Source organism: Neoarius graeffei, chromosome 2 (genome assembly GCF_027579695.1).
Source record: "Neoarius graeffei isolate fNeoGra1 chromosome 2, fNeoGra1.pri, whole genome shotgun sequence".
Taxonomy (NCBI): domain Eukaryota; kingdom Metazoa; phylum Chordata; class Actinopteri; order Siluriformes; family Ariidae; genus Neoarius; species Neoarius graeffei.
The window spans coordinates 106,984,986-107,008,403 of NC_083570.1; the positions used below are offsets into that span (position 1 = coordinate 106,984,986).

The 23,418-nt window shown below is 43.8% G+C and overlaps 1 protein-coding gene across 2 annotated transcripts in view; it reads left to right on the plus strand.

The window, feature by feature from the left end:
* Positions 1-23,418, plus strand: part of nsd1a (nuclear receptor binding SET domain protein 1a) — a 103,500-nt gene that overhangs the window by 66,219 nt on the left and 13,863 nt on the right. For both annotated transcript variants that reach the window (XM_060915338.1, XM_060915339.1), the window contains exons 10-20: positions 4,386-4,434; positions 4,518-4,675; positions 7,738-7,869; positions 8,014-8,137; positions 11,984-12,184; positions 14,060-14,239; positions 16,154-16,310; positions 16,412-16,617; positions 16,852-16,964; positions 21,408-21,677; positions 21,816-21,932. In XM_060915338.1, coding sequence (XP_060771321.1) covers positions 4,386-4,434; positions 4,518-4,675; positions 7,738-7,869; positions 8,014-8,137; positions 11,984-12,184; positions 14,060-14,239; positions 16,154-16,310; positions 16,412-16,617; positions 16,852-16,964; positions 21,408-21,677; positions 21,816-21,932 — 1,707 coding nt within the window. The remainder of the gene's footprint in view (positions 1-4,385; positions 4,435-4,517; positions 4,676-7,737; positions 7,870-8,013; positions 8,138-11,983; positions 12,185-14,059; positions 14,240-16,153; positions 16,311-16,411; positions 16,618-16,851; positions 16,965-21,407; positions 21,678-21,815; positions 21,933-23,418) is intronic.

The following is a 23,418-nucleotide window of genomic DNA, read 5'->3' on the forward strand; positions in this document are numbered from 1 at the left end:
GTAGGATTCTAGTTGCTCAACTGTCTTAGGTCTTTTTTGTCGTATCTTCCGTTTTATGATGCGCCAAATGTTTTCTATGGGTGAAAGATCTGGACTGCAGGCTGGCCAGTTCAGTACCCGGACCCTTCTTCTACACAGCCATGATGCTGTAATTGATGCAGTATGTGGTTTGGCATTGTCATGTTGGAAAATGCAAGGTCTTCCCTGAAAGAGACGTCGTCTGGATGGGAGCATATGTTGCTCTAGAACCTGGATATACCTTTCAGCATTGATGATGTCTTTCCAGATGTGTAAGCTGCCCATGCCACATGCACTAATGCAACTCCATACCATCAGAGATGCAGGCTTCTGAACTGAGCGCTGATAACAACTTGGGTCGTCCTACTCCTCTTTAGTCCGAATGACACGGCGTCCCTGATTTCCATAAAGAACTTCAAATTTTGATTCGTCTGACCACAGAACAGTTTTCCACTTTGCCACAGTCCATTTTAAATGAGCCTTGGCCCAGAGAAGACGTCTGTGCCTCTGGATCATGTTTAGATACGGCTTCTTCTTTGAACTATAGAGTTTTAGCTGGCAACGGCGGATGGCACGGTGAATTGTGTTCACAGATAATGTTCTCTGGAAATATTCCTGAGCCCATTTTGTGATTTCCAATACAGAAGCATGCCTGTATGTGATGCGGTGCCGTCTAAGGGCCCGAAGATCACGGGCACCCAGTATGGTTTTCCGGCCTTGACCCTTACGGACAGAGATTCTTCCAGATTCTCTGAATCTTTTGATGATATTATGCACTGTAGATGATGATATGTTCAAACTCTTTGCAATTTTACACTGTCGAACTCCTTTCTGATATTGCTCCACTATTTGTTGGTGCAGAATTAGGGGGATTGGTGATCCTCTTCCCATCTTTACTTCTGAGAGCCGCTGCCACTCCAAGATGCTCTTTTTATACCCAGTCATGTTAATGACCTATTGCCAATTGACCTAATGAGTTGCAATTTGGTCCTCCAGCTGTTCCTTTTTTGTACCTTTAACCTTTCCAGCCTCTTATTGCCCCTGTCCCAACTTTTTTGAGATGTGTTGCTGTCATGAAATTTCAAATGAGCCAATATTTGGCATGAAATTTCAAAATGTCTCACTTTCGACATCTCATATGTTGTCTATGTTCTATTGTGAATACAATATCAGTTTTTGAGATTTGCAAATTATTGCATTCCGTTTTTATTTACAATTTGTACTTTGTCCCAACTTTTTTGGAATCGGGGTTGTAAATGAGATTGATAATAATGTGAATGTTCACAACTAGTACATACAAACTCTGCAGCTTCTGATTCAGCAGCTGCATCATACTCTGCAAAAACATCAGCAAGAACCTACAATATAAATGGAAATGCAATACACTAAGCTCAAATGACTTTTGGAAAGTATAATTTCTAAATTTTTTCTACATATTCTTGAAGTCGGTCATCGGGGTACTTGCTACCGTTCCCTAACAACGCATGGCAAAGGGTAAAGTGTAGTGTTGCTACGAGTACTTGCTAAAGCCTTCGGTGGAAGATCCTCGATGTGCTGATAAGACATACAGTTCAATATAACACACAAGTGTCACGATAATCACAAAACAGATGCAGATTGTTAAAATACCTCATTTTTAAGCAATCATGTATTGATCTCTTCCGAATAGAATCTATGATAGCCTACCCTCTTTACCCTTTGCCTCTCGTTGCTCGGCGGCAGTTACATGAAAGCCGCAAGCTTTCACAAGCAAATACATGACTGATATCACGCCGACTTTATGATTACATTTATGATTATCATGAATGTGTACTCTATGATGTGTACTCTATGAGCGCTCTGGAGCGAGTCACTTCCAAGATGGCCGCGCAGACCGCATGGTTACTATTTTTAGCATCATGTCGGAGCACTCTATAGCTCTACGTGCCTTTATCTTATGTCATTTCTCAACACATGTTCTGACAGGAGGACTGTCTTTGGAGGAGTCGGCTTGTCCCAGGCGACTGCTGGATCCGGCATAGCTACTAGTAGACCCCCTCCGGAATACTGTAGGCACTGCTGATGGTAGTAACACACGTTTGTGCTGAACTGCACACCCAAGAGATTCTTTTAAGCTGGGAAGGGTGTCAAAACAATCCAAATCGAAGTGTTCAGAGCACAGGACGGATGTTGGTGAGGGCTCCCACTTGTCACGAGTGCGCCTGACTTGCCTCACCCACTTCGCATGCAGCTCGGGATCTCTGGGAAACTTGAATAAACTTACCCCATCCTTGTGGGTTTTGGAGCAAAAGCCGACAACACAACGCGAAGGCATAATAACTAATATATATATATATATATATATATATATATATATATATATATATATATATATATATATACACTATTCAAAAAAAGTAGGGGATATTGGATTTACAAGTAGAATGAAATGCAGATCATGAGGTCAGGAAGGAAACAAATGACAGAAAAACATTAAGGAAACATTTGTCAATTTATTCGAAACCCTGTGTACAGTCAGTAAAGGACAGATTCTCCAGAATAAGGGTCAACACAAACACAGGGTCACACAGCAAATTTACCACCATTTTGAAACCGAGTCAGTAGCGGGTAAAACCCCCTCGGTTGGCTAGACAAGCTCGAATTCGGCGTGGCATACTCCTAACGAGACGTCCCAGGTCATTTTGGGGAATGTTATTCCATTCCTGTTGCAATGCTGCAGCAAGTTCTTGGACATTGGCAGGAGGTTGTTGACGTTGGCGTAGCCGCTGTCCAAGCATGTCCCAGACATGCTCGATGGGGGAAAGGTCCGGACTGAGTGCTGGCCATGGTAATCTGGTGATATTCTGCTGCTGGAGGTAATCTGTAACGATCCTGGCCCTATGACATCTGGCACTGTCATCTTGGAAAATGAAACGGCAGCCATAACAACGTGCAAACAGCACAACATGGGGTGCCAAGATGTTGTCCCGGTAGTACTGCCCTGTGACACGTCCAGCAACAACATGCAAGTCTGTTCTGCCAGCAGCAGTGATGCCTCCCCACACCATTACAGAGCCACCCCCACACGGATCATGTCTAATGACGTTAACGTCATGGAAACGTTCGTTACGTCGGCGCCAAACCCTCCTGCGTCTGTCCAGGAAGTCCACAGTGAACCTCGACTCATCTGAGAACATTACGTGGTTCCATCGGCGATTATCCCAGCGTTGATGATGACGACACCATTGGAGTCTGGCCCTAATGTGACGATCCCTCAAACAGGGACTGACACGAGGACGTCGGGCGTGTAAGTGAAATCTGTGCAGTCGATTCCTGATGGTCTGGCCACTCACTACCAAGCCAGTATCCCTTCGAAGTTGAGACCTTATCTGATTTGCTGTTACCATACGATTTCTCAAGGCAATAGTGCGGATGAATCTGTCCTGAGCCTGAGTTGTTGCCCTTGGTCGACCGGATTGTGGTCTATCCTGAACAGACCCTGTAGCACGATGTCTGGACCATAATCTGCTGATGACAGACTGGGAAACATTCAATGCTCTTGCCACAACGACCTGTCTTGTGCCAACCTGTAGCATGCCAAGGGCACGTAACCTCTCATCCTGTGTTAGACGGCGCATGGACTCTGTTTAATTAACGACTTCAACCACTGATAATCTGATGTTTTCTCTTCAAAATCTTCCTTTGGAGTGGCTCTAACCTTCCAATTCAGAGTCATGCAAATTTGTGGCACGACCCCCTTGATCATCAGTAGCATCCCGTGCTGATCATGAGAGTGTCGTTGATGTGTTTGGGTGATGAATTTCTTTGGAAATGCTTCCTCAGTAAGGAACTATACAACATGCTTTCGTATCCCTTTGTATATGTGAAAATTTGGATCTCAAAATAAAATATCCCCTACTTTTTTTGAATAGTGTGTGTGTATATATATATATATATATATATATATATATATATATATATAATGTCTAATAAAAATACTAATAATGATAAACTGAACACCTGTCGCATCAACAACAAACTGGTAAGTTAGGAGGAAGGTTCTTTCGCTGACGTCATATAGCTCCTCCTCCTCTTTCGTCTCCTGGGTGCTGCAGCCCCGTCAAATTTGCCCAAATAGCCGCGTTTTTTATCATAACTTGTAAAATAGGCGCCTTCGTGAATTAATATATGGATCATCGGGAATTACTTTTTATGTTATAAAACATCGCCAAAGATGTCAAAAACGCGTCATCAGCACTTTAAACCATCTCCTAAAACTTGCATGCAGACATGTTTCGGATTTTCCCCCCTGAACATTCACTTTAAAAAGAAATGATCGTGTTAGCAATTGATTAGCTGTTAAAGAAATTTGTATTTTTGATTTTTAGAATAATGAAGTGCCTGGAACCACTCTGTCCGACGCCCTGTCTAAATCAGGTGAGCATGCAGATATTTTTTTTCGTGGCGTCTCTGATCTGCTGCCACAATTTGAACAGCTTCCATTTGTCTCTTGTCTGAAGGTATAACACCCAGACCGGGTGATGCACAGACGCCCTTAGAGCAGCCTGCAACGCCCAGCGTCTTCCAGAGCCACATAGCAGCAGAGAACTGCAGTCCAGCTGAGCCCAAAACAGCCGAGCAGAAACCATGTGACAACGCAGGATCTTTAAACGCAGAGGTGAGATCCAGCCAGGCGGTTGTGTTCCAATCCCTAATATCCCAAAAGCCAGCTTAAATACACTCACTGACCACTTTAATAGAAACTTGTTCTTGATTCTAAGGCCATCCTTAAAAAAAATCCGTTTCCTGTCCACCGGGTGAGCAAAAACATTTTCGGGAGGGAGGGAGGGATTTTTTTTTTTTAATATATGGATGGATAAGAAATCGCAATGCTGTGTTTGCTTTTTCTTTCAGTACTTTTTTATTACAAAAGCAGACACATTTAATAAAATATGACAGTTTAATCAACTGAAACTTGTACAAAAACTTTAAGTTAGCATTTTAAATGCTGACTGCAACGTTTGCAAAACTTTTACAAAGGTACTTAAAATGTCCAACACACGGACTTTTTGTAGTTCTAAATCGAGCGTTAGGCCGAGTTCGGATGAAATTACACTATTAAAATGATCACTGAATGATTTGTTTTTCTGAATCTTTACTATTTTGTTGTTCGCTAGAATACCATTTTGCGATTTCACACTTAAGCAAATGTTTGAAAACTCCGGATCTCCTTCCTTCATGGTGGCTGCCATTTTTTTGTGCCGCACGGTGCATGCGCAGAGCTGATTCAGTTCTATATTCTGCGCGGAATGCAGGGCTTTCCACAAGCGCCGGCTGCCGGCCGTACAGCCGACTACACAATTAAGTCCAGTCGGCTACTTTAATGACTTATTTTTGTAGCCCACAGGCTCTAAATATTAATTTTCGATTTTAATAAAATTAAATGTTTATCTAACGGACTGACAATAATGTCAAACTGAACCGCACTCATTTAAGTTGTGATTCGCACTGTTTGTACCGATAATAACCACAAATTCCCCGCCGACTTCGTTGATCAAGGGAGAGTAACTCATCCGCGGCCCCGACATGCGGTGTGTGCGCGCGCACTCGGCGGAGGCAGTAGTGTGTCGGAGGCGACATCGGAGGGGACAGAAGCAGAGATGACGCTTATTTTGTCTCCGGTAAACCAGTCTTCTCTTGTTCAATTACGTGCTGGCATCAAAAGACACCGTTGGTTGTAAATGAAGCCAAACTGAGTGGTTGGAGTGTATTTTCATACACAAATGGAGAAATGTTGGCTGAGTGTGTAATTGTGTAGCCCCACTGCAGACCGTTGTCGTTGTTAATTCATAGCATGCTCAGCTGCGTGAATGTGTCATGCACCGAAAATAAGAGATTTACAAGCCAGGAACGCCTCATGATGCAATACGCAAGAAAAGAAAGAAGATCTACTGCCATTTTACTTTGTATTTGAGTAAAGTGAATAAATAAATGGTCTGTGGAAAATACATTTAATCCTGGGAACTGCGTGCACAGGAGATTATTTTGTGTGAAGCCCCCCCAATGGCTAGTATGAGCCGTATGCCGCTTTTCCACTACAAACGCGGCTGAGTCGGGCCGAGCCGTGCCGTGCTGAGTCGGGCTGAGCGGGGCTGTTGGAGTTGCATTTCGACTACAATCGCGCTGAACCGTGCTGGCTGGAAGTGGGTGGACACATTGGGTGGAGTTAGCGAAAGTGGGTGGACGTCACGTGATGTCGTTAAGCAGCGCAAACAGTGACATCAGTGAGCTTTTAAGCGGTAGTCTCACGACCCGAATAGTAAACAATAAACATGGAGGACATGGAGTCGTCAGTGTTGCTGGTCTTGGTTCTGTGGCTTGTTGTCACCGACAACGCTAACAGATACTGGCAAGAGCGTATAGATGAGGCGAGGCGCATAAGGCTTCAGAAATTCTCGTAATTCGTAATTCTTCTTCTTCCGGGTTTACGGTGTTTACAGATCCCAGTGTGCTCGCGGGGCGTGTGTGGGCATGTGAGGACACTCCTCCTCACCAATCAGTGCACAGGGGAGTGTCTGCTCACACCCCCAGTCTCACTCGGCACGGTTTGGCTCGCTTCAGCCCCACTCCAAAACCGTGCGAGTTTTGGGGCTGAGCAGGGCTGAAGCGAGCTGAGTCGTGCTGTTCTTTGGTAGTCGAAACGCGAGCCGTGTCGGGCTGAAGTGAGCTGAAAAAGGGTAGTGGAAAAGGGCCATTAGTGGAAAGCCCTGGGAATGCATAAATGTCAAGTTCGATTTTAGATTTACGAACCCGAAAAAAAATGTCGAAAAACCAGCGTTAAAAAAAAAAAATTCAACCGCACAAACGGCACTCACCCGGCCGGTGGACCGGAAACAGAACATTTTTTAATAATGGCCTAAGACTCCTGTTCTTGGCTGCAGGAGTGGAACCCAGTGTGTTCTTCTGTTCTGCTTTTGCATGCTGAGATGCTTTTCTGCTCACCACGGTTGTAAAGAGTGATTACATGAGCTACTATATCCTTCCCGGCAAAAAAGCTCGAACCAATCTGTCCATTTTCCTCTGAGCTCTCTTATCAACAAGGCGTTTATTTCCACCGACAGAACTGTCGCTCACTCAACTGAATGTTTCTTGTTTTTCGCACCATTCTGTGACTGCTGTGTGTGAAAACCCCAGGAGATCAGCAGTTTCTGAAATACTCAAACCAGTCCATCTGGCTCAAACCAACACCCATGCCACAGTGAAAGAAAGTCTCACTTGACTGTGAGATCACAAGTTTTCCCATTCTGATGTTTGAACATTGTGAACATGCTCTTGATTTGTGTCTGCGTGATTTGATGCATTGTGCTGCTGTTAAGGGATCGGCCGATTAGAGAACGGCATAAAACAGCAGGTGGGTGCCTGGGTGTTCCAAATAAAGTGGCCGGTGGAAATATAACAAGCTCTTAAATCAGGGTAATATTTTTAAATATTAGTGATCAGTCAAACAGGCGAATAACAATAAGAACTTGATAATAAATTTAGCGTTTGGTCATGACGTGATTTCCACCACTGTACCGAACGAACTCAGTGAGTAAATAAACAAACAAACAAACAGACACACACCATGGCTATACTGACCCTCTTTGAGAACCACTGCCTTAAATTACCAGAGTAAAATATCACAAATGAAGACGATGGGCGTGATCTCTGATCCCTCGCTCCTCTCTCGTCACTGTTCAGGTGTTTGTTCCCGCACTGAATGAGGGGATCGTCCAGGCCAGAGAGTCACTAACTGCTGAAACAGCTCTGTCTAACAGTAAAAAGGTATCAGAGAAAGGAGGAGGCGCCTCGCTGAAGGAGAACGTGTGTCAGGTAAATGATTTACGGATCAATATTTAGTGAATAATGTCGACGCTTAATGCATATGATTCGATAGAAACGCACTCCTGTATACCTGTAGCTGTAATGTCTCAGTGCCAGATCGAGGTGTGTAAAAGCTGTGTGTGTGTGTTGTAGGTGTGTGAGAAGACAGGCGAGTTGCTGCTGTGTGAGGGACAGTGCTGTGGAGCTTTTCACTTACAGTGTATCGGCCTCAACGAGACCCCCAGAGGACGCTTCATCTGCCAAGAGTGCACTAAAGGTGAGCTGAGAAGTAGGGCTGTCGAAGTTAACGCGATAATAACACGTTAACGCAAATTCCTTTTAACGCCACTTATTTTTTTTTGATGTGCCATTAACACATGCGCATTCTGTACCCCCTCCCCCGTAGCTTGGGGAATCAGGAAGTCACAATTTTTGCTGTGTCCAGCCTTATCCTGACCTGGCCACATACTTTTGCATAAAGCAAGCAGATTTGTCGACTCCTACTCCACAAAAACTTGAAAAATATCCCTTTAAGGTACCGTGGTGCTTGAAAGTTTGTGAACCCTTTAGAATTTTCTATATTTCTGCATAAATATGACCTAAAACATCATCATATTTTCACCCAAGTCCTAAAAGTAGATAAAGAGAACCCAGTTAAACAAATGAGACAAAAATATTATACTTGGTCATTTATTTATTGAGGAAAATGATCCAATATTACATATCTGTGAGTGGCAAAAGTATGTGAACCTTTGCTTTCAGTATCTGGTGTGACCCCCTTGTGCAGCAATAACTGCCACTAAACGTTTGCGGTAACTGTTGATCAGTCCTGCACACCGGCTTGGAGGAATTTTAGCCCGTTCCTCCGTACAGAACAGCTTCAACTCTGGGATGTTGGTGGGTTTCCTCACATGAACTGCTCGCTTCAGGTCCTTCCACAGCATTTCCATTGGATTAAGGTCAGGACTTTGACTTGGCCATTCCAAAACATTAACTTTATTCTTCTTTAACCATTCTTTGGTAGAACGACTTGTGTGCTTAGGGTCGTTGTCTTGCTGCATGACCCACCTTCTCTTGAGATTCAGTTCATGGACAGATGTCCTGACATTTTCCTTTAGAATTCGCTGGTATAATTCAGAATTCATTGTTCCATCAATGATGGCAAGCCGTCCTGGCCCAGATGCAGCAAAACAGGTCCAAACCATGATACTACCACCACCATGTTTCACAGATGGGATAAGGTTCTTATGCTGGAATGCAGTGTTTTCCTTTCTCCAAACATAACGCTTCTCATTTAAACCAAAAAGTTCCATTTTGGTCTCATCCGTCCACAAAACATTTTTCCAATAGCCTTCTGGCTTGTCCACGTGATCTTTAGCAAACTGCAGACGAGCAGCAATGTTCTTTTTGGACAGTGAACAGTGGCTTTCTCCTTGCAACCCTGCCATGCACACCATTGTTGTTCAGTGTTCTCCTGATGGTGGACTCATGAACATTAACATTAGCCAATGTGAGAGAGGCCTTCAGTTGCTTAGAAGTTACCCTGGGGTCCTTTGTGACCTCGCCGACTATTACACGCCTTGCTCTTGGAGTGATCTTTGTTGGTCGACCACTCCTGGGGAGGGTAACAATGGTCTTGAATTTCCTCCATTTGTACACAGTCTGTCTGACTGTGGATTGGTGGAGTCCAAACTCTTTAGAGATGGTTTTGTAACCTTTTCCAGCCTGATGAGCATCAACGACACTTTTTCTGAGGTCCTCAGAAATCTCCTTTGTTCGTGCCATGATACACTTCCACAAACATTTGTTGTGAAGATCAGACTTTGATAGATCCCTGTTCTTTAAATAAAACAGGGTGCCCACTCACACCTGATTGTCATCCCATTGATTGAAAACACCTGACTCTAATTTCACCTTCAAATTAACTGCTAATCCTAGAGGTTCATATACTTTTGCCACTCACAGATATGTAATATTGGATCATTTTCCTCAATAAATAAACGACCAAGTATAATACTTTTTTCTCATTTGTTTAACTGGGTTCTCTTTATCTACTTTTAGGACTTGTGTGAAAATCTGATGATGTTTTAGGTCATATTTATGCAGAAATATAGAAAATTCTAAAGAGTTCACAAACTTTCAAAATGTGTGATTAATTTGCACTTAATCACGATTAATCGTGAGCTAATGATGGACAATAATGCGATTAATCACTATTAAATATTTTGATTGATTGACAGCCCTACTTAGAAATGATACTGTATGTTCTACCTCCATACGTAGAACGAGTGTGATTACTCCTTATATAACTTCCTTGGATGATTAAAATTTCTGTCGGAAAACAAAGTGTTTGTAGAATAGTGTTTTACTGTAGTCCTGTAATCTTGTATGAGCTTTGTTAGCGTCCCTTGTCTGTTATAGTCAGAGGTTGGAAATTTGCAAGCTTAGAAGTTTTAGTGAGAAGTTTTTACTTGAGTTGCAATTATTACTGAAACGCAGTGAGTGTTTGAATATAACAAGGGGAAAAAATACAGGGCTTAGAACAGAGCCTTGTAGGACACCATATTGTACTTTTTTACGTTTCATGGTGGGATTTTTTTCATGCTTATTTGTAAGGACATGAAGCATTCGACATTTACATCATATGCTGAAATGAAAAAACTTCTTCGTACATTTTGAGTAGTAATGGCCTTTTTACAACACCAATTCCAAAAAAGTTGGGACACTGTGTAAAACATAAATAAAAACAGAATGTGAAGATTTGCAAATCGTGGAAACCCGATATTTCATTGAAAATAGTACAAAGACGACATATCAAATGTTGAAATTGAGAAATTTTTTTTAAAATATATGCTCATTTTGAATTTGATGTCAGCAACACGTTTCAAAAAAGTTGGCACAGGAGCATGTTTACCACTGTGTTGCATCACCTCTAGTTTTAACAACACTCTAAACATTTGAGAACTGAGGAGACCAAGTGCTGTAGTTTTGAAAGAGAAATGTTGTCCCATTCTTGCCTGATATACAGTTTCAGTTGCACAACAGTTCAGGGTTTCCTTTGTCATATTTTGTGCTTCAGAATGCGGCAAATGTTTTAAATGGGAGACAAGTCTGGACTGCAGGCAGGCCAGTTTAGCACCTGTACTCTTTTGCTACGGTGCCATGCAGTTTTAATGTGTGCAGAAAGCAGTTTGGCATTGTTAGTTTACATAGCATCCCAACTTTTTTGGAATTGGGGCTGTGATTCAGATCTGAATCAAGCAGGACGTTCACTGAAAAAAGTATAAAATCATAGAATATTTAAAGTCATGTCTTAACCGTAAGAACATAAAAATTGTATTCATTATCTCCCAGCACTTACTACTGGCAAATAATTATGCTTCGACGTGCACTCAAGGTGAGCGCACTGTCTACTAACTAACCAGTGTTGCCAGATTGGGCGGTTTTAAGTGCATTTTGGCGGATTTGAACATGTTTTGGGCTGGAAAACGTCAGCAGTATCTGGCAACACTGTAACTAACCTGTGCTGGTGAGTTAACCCAGTTGGGTAGCTTTAGTGAGCAGTTTAGCGCTACGTTCCCTGATTCCCCCTTTTCACCATGGGGAACAGATTCAGTTCTGGTTCGCGCACCAAATTTTGAACTGTGCAAAGCATTTCGAGCAAAAATAACTGGTCCAGAACCTGAAAAGTTGGTCCCCAGCTAGAACCAAAATATAGCTGTTTTTTCCAGCACAAACCATGACGACATTAGAAGGCGTCATTGGTTTGGAGAGGAAGTGGCGTGCAGCAATAGAGAACGCAATGGGAAAGGAGACATCTTCAGAAAAAAATGGACCGAAAAGAAATATCTGCAATCACAGAATAAAGGCTCGGAGGTAATCAGTGTGCTCTGCCATCTTGCTACGACTGTTTAGTCCGTTGTGAATTGTGCCACGCCCTCCGTTCATGATGCATCTTTGATTACAACAGTTCTGGTGAAAACATAGGCTGGTTCGCTAGCTGGCACCAAGCGTCAAAGAATCCTGAACAGAACTGGTTCAAGAACCCGTTCCCTGTTGATTGAAAAAGGATATGTCATTGTTGCTAAGATAAATTTTTACATCTGTTTCATTTCTCTGCAAGGTGTGCACACATGTTTCGTGTGTAAGAAGCCAGGCGAGGACGTCCGCCGCTGTATGATCCCAGTGTGTGGGAAGTTCTACCACATGGAGTGTATAATGAAATCCACCCCCACGGTGCAACAGAACCGAGGCTTCCGCTGCTCTCTCCACGTCTGTCTGTCCTGCTACATCACCAACCCAACAAACCCCTCCAGCTCAAAGGGTGAGTCGCCGAGTCGGGCATAGTCTTGGCAAAAATGTACATCGGGTTGTCCTGTACAGTGGTGTTTGAAAGTTTGTGAACCCTTTAGAATTTTATATATTTCTGCATAAATATGACCTAAAACAACATCAGATTTTCACACAAGTCCTAAAAGTAGATAAAGAGAACCCAGTTAAACAAATGAGACAAAAATATTATACTTGGTCATTTATTTATTGAGGAAAATGATCCAATATTACATATCTGTGAGTGGCAAAAGTATGTGAACCTTTGCTTTCAGTATCTGGTGTGACCCCCTTGTGCAGCAATAACTGCAACTAAATGTTTCCGGTAACTGTTGATCAGTCCTGCACACCGGCTTGGAGGAATTTTAGCCCATTTCTCCGTACAGAACAGCTTCAACTCTGGGATGGTGGTGGGTTTCCTCACACGAACTGCTCGCTTTAGGTCCTTCCACAACATTTCGATTGGATTAAGGTCAGGACTTTGACTTGGCCATTCCAAAACATTAACTTTATTCTTCTTTAACCATTCTTTGGTAGAACGACTTGTGTGCTTAGGGTCGTTGTCTTGCTGCCTGACCCACCTTCTCTTGAGATTCACTTCATGGACAGATGTCCTGACATTTTCCTTTAGAATTCACTGGTATAATTCAGAATTCATTGTTCCATCAATGATGGCAAGCCGTCCTGGCCCAGATGCAGCAAAACAGGCTTAAACCATGATACCACCACCATGTTTCACAGATGGGATAAGGTTCTTATGCTGGAATGCAGTGTTTTCCTTTCTCCAAACATAATGCTTCTCATTTAAACCAAAAAGTTCTATTTTGGTCTCATCCGTCCACAAAACATTTTTCCAATAGCTTTCTGGCTTGTCCACGTGATTTTTGGCAAACTGCAGATGAGCAGCAATGTCCTTTTTGGAGAGCAGTGGCTTTCTCCTTGCAACCCTGCCATGCACACCATTGTTGTTCAGTGTTCTCCTGATGGTGGACTCATGAACATTAGCCAATGTGAGCGAGGCCTTCAGTTGCTTAGAAGTTACTCTGGGGTCCTTTGTGACCTCACCGACTATTACATGCCTTGCTCTTGGAGTGATCTTTGTTGGTCGGCCACTCCTGGGGAGGGTAACAATGGTCTTGAATTTCCTCTTTTTGCACACAATCTGTCTGACTGTGGATTGGTGGAGTCCAAACTCTTTAGAGATGGTTTTGTAACCTTTTCCAGCCTGATGAGCATCAACAACGCTTTTTCTGAGGTCCTCAGAAATCTCCTTTGTTCGTGCCATGATACACTTCCACAAACATGTGTTGTGAAGATCAGACTTTGATAGATCCCTGTTCTTTAAATAAAACAGGGTGCCCACTCACACCTGATTGTCATCCCATTGATTGAAAACACCTGACTCTAATTTCACCTTCAAATTAACTGCTAATCCTAGAGGTTCACATACTTTTGCCACTCACAGACATGTAATATTGGATCATTTTCCTCAATAAATAAATGACCAAGTATAATATTTTTGTCTCATTTGTTTAACTGGGTTCTCTTTATCTACTTTTAGGACTTGTGTGAAAATCTGATGATGTTTTAGGTCATATTTATGCAGAAATATAGAAAATTCTAAAGAGTTCACAAACTTTCAAGCACCATTGTATATCACTGTACACCGTCATGTGATGTTACTTATGCTCCATTCATGACAGTTTTCCAAGTCAGAACTTCTTGCTTCGCTTCTGAAAGTGTTAATTTCAAGTATTTAATGCACAGAAGAAGCTAGGATGAAAAATGGCTTTGTCATCCAAACACCTCTGAAGACAGACAGTTTGTCTGACTCTCTGTGTGTGTGTGTGTGTGTGTGTGTGCGCTACAGGTCGACTGACCCGCTGTGTGCGCTGTCCGGTGGCGTACCATGCAAATGACTACTGTATGGCCGCTGGCAGTATTCCACTGGCCAACAATAGCTTCCTGTGTCCCAACCATTTCACCCCACGCAAAGGCTGCAAGAACCACGAGCATATCAACGTCAGCTGGTGCTTCGTCTGCTCTGAAGGTCTCACCTCCCTCATTGCGACAATAAAAATTCATTTTATGTCTTTTATTAATTTTATGAGGCTTTCAGCTCCGCTTGTAAGGGTGTTGGTTTGATGTCAAAACGTCTGAATTACACATTAAATACAATGCTGTACTATGTGGATATAGTAGAGTATCTTAAAAAAATATTCTTTATAAAGCACCAAAGTATAAGAAGTAGTGACGTAGAGAGAGCTTCAGTGGGGGCGGAGTTAAAAAAAAAACAAGAAATGAAGAAACGAGCAAGAACCAATATATAGTTATATTATGACTCCTCTCTTGTCAGGGTTTCCTTAAAATTATGAGATTGCAGGTCGAGAAATATTTAAATAATATTGGCTGGCTTTTTTTTGTGGTATATCAGATATATTCAATTCAGCGAGCATGATATTGAATGAACGAGTCGAACACGAGTAGCTGAATAGAATATATCTGATATACCATGAAAAACAGCCAGCTAATATTATTATTATTATCATACATACACATTCCTTTCGGGTGTTCAACGCGTCTTTCTCTTTCAAAATTCTCTCAAAATCTTCCGTGTTTAACAAAGCAAACCTGGCAGCCATGTTTGTTTACAAATCGTCACTAGCGCAGAAGTTTTACGTCTCTGGCGTGTGACATCATGTTGTCTTGACAACCATGCAATATCGTAAACCATATTCAACGCTCATTCTCCATTGGGTAGAGTGACGTAATATATGTAGGATAAGCGATATGCTAACAATATTGCATGCTATCAAACCAAATGAATGAAACCTGCTAGAAGGGAATAGAACACATTTTTATTCCATCGAAAAAGTGTCCTGTATTTATCTCATCTCATCTCATTATCTCTAGCCGCTTTATCCTTCTACAGGGTCGCAGGCAAGCTGGAGCCTATCCCAGCTGACTACGGGCGAAAGGCGGGGTACACCCTGGACAAGTCGCCAGGTCATCACAGGGCTGACACATAGACACAGACAACCATTCACACTCACATTCACACCTACGGTCAATTTAGAGTCACCAGTTAACCTAACCTGCATGTCTTTGGACTGTGGGGGAAACCGGAGCACCCGGAGGAAACCCACGCGGACACGGGGAGAACATGCAAACTCCACACAGAAAGGCCCTCGCCGGCCCCGGGGCTCGAACCCAGGACCTTCTTGCTGTGAGGCGACAGCGCTAACCACTACACCACCGTGCCGCCCCGTCCTGTATTTATCATAATTTTAATTATTCTATCTACATTCACTGGATATGAGCAATTGCGTGCTCTGATTGGCTACTCTACTATTAGGATATCAGCTCATAGACCGTGAGTAGAGAAAAACAAAATGGCAGAACGTGTTGCCGAAACCACCGAGGACGAAATAAGAACTCTACTCGAAAACAAAACCCAAAAAAATACAAAAAAAAAAAGCAACAAAATATGGAATGAAAGTATTTGGTCTTTCTTTATTTTTCAAGAATTATCATCGCATTTTCACAAATTGCTCCTGTCATTTCTCCGGTTTGTTTACAATCTAAGCGGAAATTATTTTTCTCAGATGTTTTGTATAAAGTTCTTGTTTGAATTTGCAAAAAATAAAAATGCTCTGTTTCTCAAAATCCAGTGAATGTGGATAGAATAAAACAGTTATTCCACTCAATCTCGTTGTACATGGCTTATAGAGAACTCGGTGCTACGTGCCTCATTGGCTATGAGCTCATGTACGACTCGATTTCGTGGAATAACTGTTAAATATGAGCTAACTGCACCTTTAAAGCACTGCAAAGCCTTTCTCCGAAATACCAAAGACCCCCCTGCGAAGAGAAGACATTTTAGTCTCCTAAGGAAGTGAAGCTTTAGCCAGAACCCCATTTTAGAAATCGGTTTCTGTTGTGTAACACTTGAGCTTTGGTTTAGGGGGCAGTTTGCTGTGCTGCGAATCCTGCCCTGCTGCCTTCCATCGCGAGTGTCTGAAAATCGAGATGCCCAAAGACAGCTGGTACTGCAATGACTGTCGTGCAGGCAAGAAACCCCACTACAAGGACATCCTGTGGGTGAAAGTGGGCCGCTATAGGTCAGTATTTTTCAGCTTCAGTGATTTCCAAAGCATATGAAATGAATATCCTTGATATTCAAACGCTACTTTTCCATTCTCTGCCTTTGTGTTTCGAGCAGATGGTGGCCAGCAGAGGTGACTCAACCCAAGAACGTACCCGAGAAGATCTCACGCTTGAGGCACGAGGTAGGCGAGTTTCCCGTCCACTTTTTCGGCTCCAAGGACTACGTGTGGACGTACCAAGCCCGCTGCTTTCCCTATATGGAGGTTGATGCCCACAACAAGGAGAAAATGGGCAAAGGCACAGACGCTATCTACAAGAAAGGTGCTCAGATAAGCCGTAATAAACTTTGCAAGAACTTTGAGAGTTTTGGAGTAAGGTTTTTTCATCCAGTTCTGCACACTTTAGAACCTGTCCTGCTCCTGAGTCTCACGTTATGTAGTGTGTTTTTGAACTGCCATGGAAAATCAACTACATTTGGACACCAGTGATGGTTTTATTAGAATGATCATGTGAACTGAACTGAGGGATGATACGACCCATGTTTACTTTGTACAGCTTTAAACGAGGCTGCTGAGCGATTCCGAGAGCTTCAGGCAGAGAAGGAGATGAGGCAGCTTCAGGAAGATAGGAAGAACGACAAGAAGCCTCCACCATACAGACACATTAAGGTGGGTCCCTGTTTTCCTGTTAACTTTTCCACTGCCAAGGAAACATCTTGACATCTGCTCTGATTGGCTGCCTCAGTAAGTAAGCGGTGGCTGAGCGTTACGCAGTAGATGAAGCCATACATACTGAGGCATATATTGGGATTTTAGAGAGACGTATTCTTTAAGGCGGCGTCTCTTCCCTGGAAGTCCATGCTTATTTGAGCAAGACAACACCAGGCCTCATTTTGCATGGGCTACAAAAGGGTGGCTTCGTAGACACAGAGTGCATGTGCTTGACTGGCCTGTTGCCAGTCCAGATCTGTCTCCCATTGAGAAAAGTGTCAGCAGTAACTTTTTCAGCAGCTTGTGCTACAGTCGCTCTTCTGTGTGTTTGTGAAGGTACCATTGATATACTGGGGCATATATTGGGATTTTAGAGAGAAATACTCAATAAAATAAAGGAGAATGTTTTTTTTAGACAGACAGTGGTGCTTGAATGTTTGGGAACCCTTTAGAATTGTCTATATTTCTGCATAAATATGACCTAAAACATCATCAGATTTTCACACAAGTCCTAAATGTAGATAAAGAGAACCCAGTTAAACAAATGAGACAAAAATATTATACTTGGTCATTTATTTATTGAGGAAAATGATCCAATATTACATATCTGTGAGTGGCAAAAGTATGTGAACCTCTAGGATTAGCAGTTAATTTGAAGGAGAAATTAGACTCGGGTGTTTTCAATCAATGGGATGACAATCAGGTGTGAGTGGGCACCCTGTTGTATTTAAAGAACAGGGATCTATCAAAGTCTGATCTTCACAACACATTTGTGGAAGCGTATCATGGCACGAACAAAGGAGATTTCTGAGGACCTCAGAAAAAGCGTTGTTGATGCTCATCAGGCTGGAAAAGGTTACAAAACCATCTCTAAAGAGTTTGGACTCCACCAATCCACAGTCAGACAGATTGTGTGCAAAAGGAGGAAATTCAAGACCATTGTTACCCTCCCCAGGAGTGGTTGACCAACAAAGATCACTCCAAGAGCAAGGCGTGTAATAGTCGGTGAGGTCACAAAGGACCCCAGGGTAGCTTCTAAGCAACTGAAGGCCTCTCTCACATTGGCTAATGTTAATGTTCATGAGTCCACCATCAGGAGAACACTGAACAACAATGGTGTGCATGGCAGGGTTGCAAGGAGAAAGCCACTGCTCTCCAAAAAGAACATTGCTGCTCGTCTGCAGTTTGCCAAAGATCACGTGGACAAGCCAGAAAGCTATTGGAAAAATGTTTTGTGGACGGATGAGACCAAAATGGAACTTTTTGGTTTAAATGAGAAGCGTTGTGTTTGGAGAAAGGAAAACACTGCATTCCAGCATAAGAACCTCATCCCATCTGTGAAACATGGTGGTGGTAGTATCATGGTTTGGGCCTGTTTTGCTGCATCTGGGCCAGGACAGCTTGCCATCATCGATGGAACAGTGAATTCTGAATTATACCAGCGAATTCTTAAGGAAAATGTCAGGACATCTGTCAAGGAAGTGAATCTCAAGAGAAGGTGGGTCATGCAGCAAGACAACGACCCTAAGCACACAAGTCGTTCTACCAAAGAATGGTTAAAGAAGAATAAAGTTAATATTCTGGAATGGCCAAGTCAAAGTCCTGTGGAAGGACCTGAAGTGAGCAGTTCATGTGAGGAAACCCACCAACATCCCAGAGTTGAAGCTGTTCTGTATGGAGAAATGGGCTAAAATTCCTCCAAGCCGGTCTGCAGGACTGATCAACAGTTCCCAGAAATGTTTAGTTGCAGTTATTGCTGCACAAGGGGGTCACACCAGATACCGAAAGCAAAGGTTGTGTGAAAATCTGCTGATGTTTTAGGTCATATGTGGCAGTGGGGGCGTGGCCGAGCATCAGTCTGTGAATGGAGAGCGGAATCGGGGAAGGTGAGTGGTCGTATCACTACACCTGTTGTTAATTAACATGTGTTTGTGTGTCTCTTACAGTGACGGCACCCTATAAAAGGAGTGAGAGGAATAGAGGAGGGGAGATCGGGGACCAGAACACGATAGTAGTCTGAGTGTGTATGAGTGTGTGTGTACGAGTCTGTCCCCAACGGACAGAGTTGTGCTGAAAAGCAAAATAAAGAAAACTCATGAGCAAATAACAGCCTGCTGTACTTCTGTGCTCCACCCACATCCGGGCCGTTTCTACAGTGGCAACTGCCCTTTAGTGTCCATCCACATTCTATTTCGGGGAGAAAAGCATAGTGTAAAGGTGGCGGTTAACCATCGTCTCACCCAGTCACTGATTTTGGGGACTGATTGGACAGGATTTAAGGAGTTAATGACACATATAGTAAGGAGTGGGTCCTGCAGTAATCTGTCTGAGGAAGACCCCGGACTAGCATTGGCGGGAGAAGCTGTCACAGAGCCGTCTACGTCAGCACCATGTCAGAGCGATACACGGAGTGAGGAGCACCCCGCCCCCCTCCCTTTTTCGGGGATTCCCTTGGGAATTTCCCGTTAGAGCAGTCGCGAGATAGGACTCTGCAGCATGCATTTGACCAAGTGAGAGTAATCGATGGTCAAATTCTTCAGCCAAATGCAACGCCAGCCTTCCCCTACTTTTCTATTATTAAGGATAGGCTATACCGAGTGACGCAGGACACGCAAACTGGCGAAAAGATAACAGTTATTAATCCCAAAGAACCGTCGGGAACTCATATTCCAGGCGGCTCACTTTAATCCCATGGCTGGACACTTAGGGCAGGATAAAACATTAGCCCGAATAATGACCCGGTTCTATTGGCCAGGGATTCGTGGGGATGTCCGTCAGTGGTGTGCGGCGTGCCGCGAATGCCAATTAGTAAATCCCATGATCACTCCAAAAGCGCCTTTGCGTCCTCTCCCTTTAATCGAGACCCCTTTTGAAAGAATTGGGATGGATCTCGTCGGGCCATTAGATCGGTCAGCACAGGGATATCGCTTTATTTTAGTTCTGGTGGACTATGCAACGCGATATCCGGAAGCAGTGCCTCTCCGCAATATCCCAGCACACAGTATTGTGGAAGCACTCTTCCGCTTTACCTCCCTGGTCGGGATTCCAAAAGAAATCCTGACAGACCAAGGCACTTCATTTATGTCACGCACACTGCATGAACTGTATGGGTTACTGGGGATTAAGCCTATCCTCACCAGTGTCTATCACCCACAAACTGATGGCTTATTGGAACGTTTTAATCGAACTCTCAAAAACATAATTCGGAAGTTCGTAAGTGAAGACGCACAGAATTGGGATAAGTGGCTCGAGCCCCTGTTATTTGCAGTACAAGAGGTCCCGCAAGCCTCCACAGGTTTTTCACCATTTGAATTATTATTTGGGCGTAAGCCGCGTGGCATTTTGGACGTGCTACGTGAAAATTGGGAGGAGGGACCTTCATCTAGTAAGAACGAAATTCAGTACGTTCTCAATCTGAGTCGGGCGGTGGGGGTATGTCGCAGCGGGGGCATAGCCGAGCGTCAGTCTGTGAATGGAGGGCAGAGTCGGGGAAGGTGAGTGATCGTATCGCTACACCTGTTGTCAATTAACGTGTGTTTGTGTGTCTCTTACAGTGACAGCGCCCTATAAAAGGAGTGAGAGGAATAGAGGAGGGGAGATCGGGGACCAGAACACGATAGTAGTCTGAGTGTGTATGAGTGTGTCCCCAACAGACAGATTTGTGCTGACAAGCAAAATAAAGAGAACTCACAAGCAAATAACAGCCTGCCGTACTTCTGTGCTCCACCCGCATCCTGGGTTTCGGCACCACTGTAGAAACGTCCCGGATGTGGGTGGAGCACAGAAGTACGGCAGGCTGTTATTTGCTTGTGAGTTTTCTTTATTTTGCTTTTCAGCACAACTCTGTCTGTTGGGGACACACTCATATACACACACACACTCATACACACTCAGACTACTATCGTGTTCTGGTCCCCGATCTCCCCTTCTCTATTCCTCTCACTCCTTTTATAGGGCGTCGTCACTGTAAGAGACACACAAACACACGTTAATTGACAACAGGTGTAGCGATACAACCACTCACCTTCCCTGATTCCACCCTCCATTCACAGACTGACGCTCGACCACGCCTCCACTGCCACATCATATTTATGCAGAAATATAGACTATTCTAAAGGGTTCATAAACTTTCAAGCACCACTGTATTCTTTAAGACGCTGTCTCTTCCTGGGAAGTCCATGCTTATTTGAGCAGGACAACGCCAGGCCTCATTCTGCATGGGCTACAACAGCATGGTTTCGTAGACACAGAGTGCGTGTGCTTGACTGGCTTGCTGTCAGTCCAGATCTGTGTCCTATTGAGAGAGGTGTCAGAAGTAACTTTTTCAGCAGCGTGTGCTCCAGTAGCTCTTCTGTTCTAGCTTTATTTACATTATAGCCTATGCTGACTGGTTTCCTCCAGGTGAACCGACCAGTAGGGAAGGCGCAGATCGTGACCGCAGACCTATCGGAGATCCCGCGCTGTAACTGCAAGGCCACAGACGAGAACCCATGTGGCATGGACTCAGAGTGTATAAACCGCATGCTGATGTACGAGTGCCACCAGCAGGTGTGTGCAGCAGGAGAAAGGTGCCAGAACCAGTGCTTTACCAAACGCGAGTACACTCCAGTGGAGATCTTCAGAACACTGTCACGTGGTTGGGGGCTCCGTAGCATCAGTGACATAAAGAAAGTAAGAGGGCATTCTGCTGTTTTTGGCTTTATCGACTGGGCCAACCAGTGATTTCTGCACTTATTACACTTTATACTAAGGCCAGTGGAAAATATGATTTTTCTGATTGTCTGACAGGTTGTTCTGATGTTCTTTTAGGGTGCGTTTGTGATTGAATACGTGGGCGAGGTGATCGATGAGGAGGAGTGCCGCACCAGGATCAAACATGCTCAGGAGAACGACATCAGCAACTTCTACATGCTCACGCTAGATAAGGTGAGCAAGTCTTCAGAACACACGAAACACGATGCCGTCGATGTTCTGGTCCTCACACTTCCTCAGTCTGGGCAGCACGAGAACAATGACATAATTCTTATTTGTGTACTGACTGCGAGGTGATCCATCTCTCTTTGTCTTTCATGACGCTGCAGATGAAACATACAATATACACTCACCGGCCATTTTAATAGGAACTTGTTCTTGATTCTAAGAACCCTGTTCTTGGCTGCAGGAGTGGAACCCAATGTGGTCTTCTGTTTTCTGTTGCATGCTGATATGCTTTTCTGCTCACTAGGGTATTAGGCAGAAAAAGAAAATTACCAGTCAAAAATAATATTTTATATAATCCTGATGAGCGCCGCAGGCGCGAAGTCCCTCTAGGGGGGTCTGGGGGCATGCTCCCCCAGAAAATTTTTGAAATTTAGACTTCATTTCCTGCATTCTAGGACATTTTCAGGGTGAAATGGCGTGTAATTTTTGATCAGAAATATTGCATATTTTTACTTTGTATTTTTTTCAGTTTCACTCCTGAATGTATCAGATGTATGTATGGTGTTTGATTTGGTAACAAAAGTGAAAAGAAAATAAACAACAATGAATTGTATATAATCTTTTGATCTAGTTACAGTATTGAATAAAAAAAAAACCCAACAGTATTCTATTTTACGTGGCACAAATTAAATCGCAGAATGTCTGTCACTGACTGTCATCCATAATATTTTGACCAAACTACTCAAAAATTAAAATTAACTTTGAGAGAACGGGAACTGAGTTTCTTTGGTTTACACAAAGATTACAGACGTCTAGGGGCCTGCAAGAATCGGTCTGCTGCTGCATCAGTCAAATTCCTGACGATCTAACTTTTCGTAGCTTTGTCTGATAAGCTGCTCCAGCCTAACTATACTTAATTTTGTTCTCAACTTGGTTTTGATCCTGTTCTGAACAGAAAAGACTCGCTCAGCCTCTGCATTGCCAACAAGCACACATATTGCCATTGACATGAGGTGAAACATGCTTGGATAGAGCTGCTGATTTGGCATGTTTGGACCTCCAAATATCTTCATCATGAGCTGAGTTGGTCTTGCAAAATGACCCTCTTCCTGCCATTCATCATCACCATCTGTTGAGAACCTGTTCTGGTATACTAGTCGCTTGAAGACAAGAAATTCTCCTCTTGCCTGTCTGAGGGTCGCTATCCCAATCGATCGGACGGCGACCCCCCCCCCCCCACCCCCCACACACACACACACGTGGGGGGGGGGCCTCCGCGGCTGGAGGCTCGCAGGCGCCCGCTAGGCGCCTCCGTCCTCCTAAACCCAGATGCGCCTCTCAAGGCTCTCTCCCCCGACCTCCCGACACGCGCCTCCCGCGTCACGCCGTGCGAACGCCTCGGCCCACCCCCCGCGGACGCGCGCGGCTGCCGGTGGATCCTTCCACTCTGGCTGCCCGCGCGCGCCCCGGACCGGGACAAGACGGGGTTGCG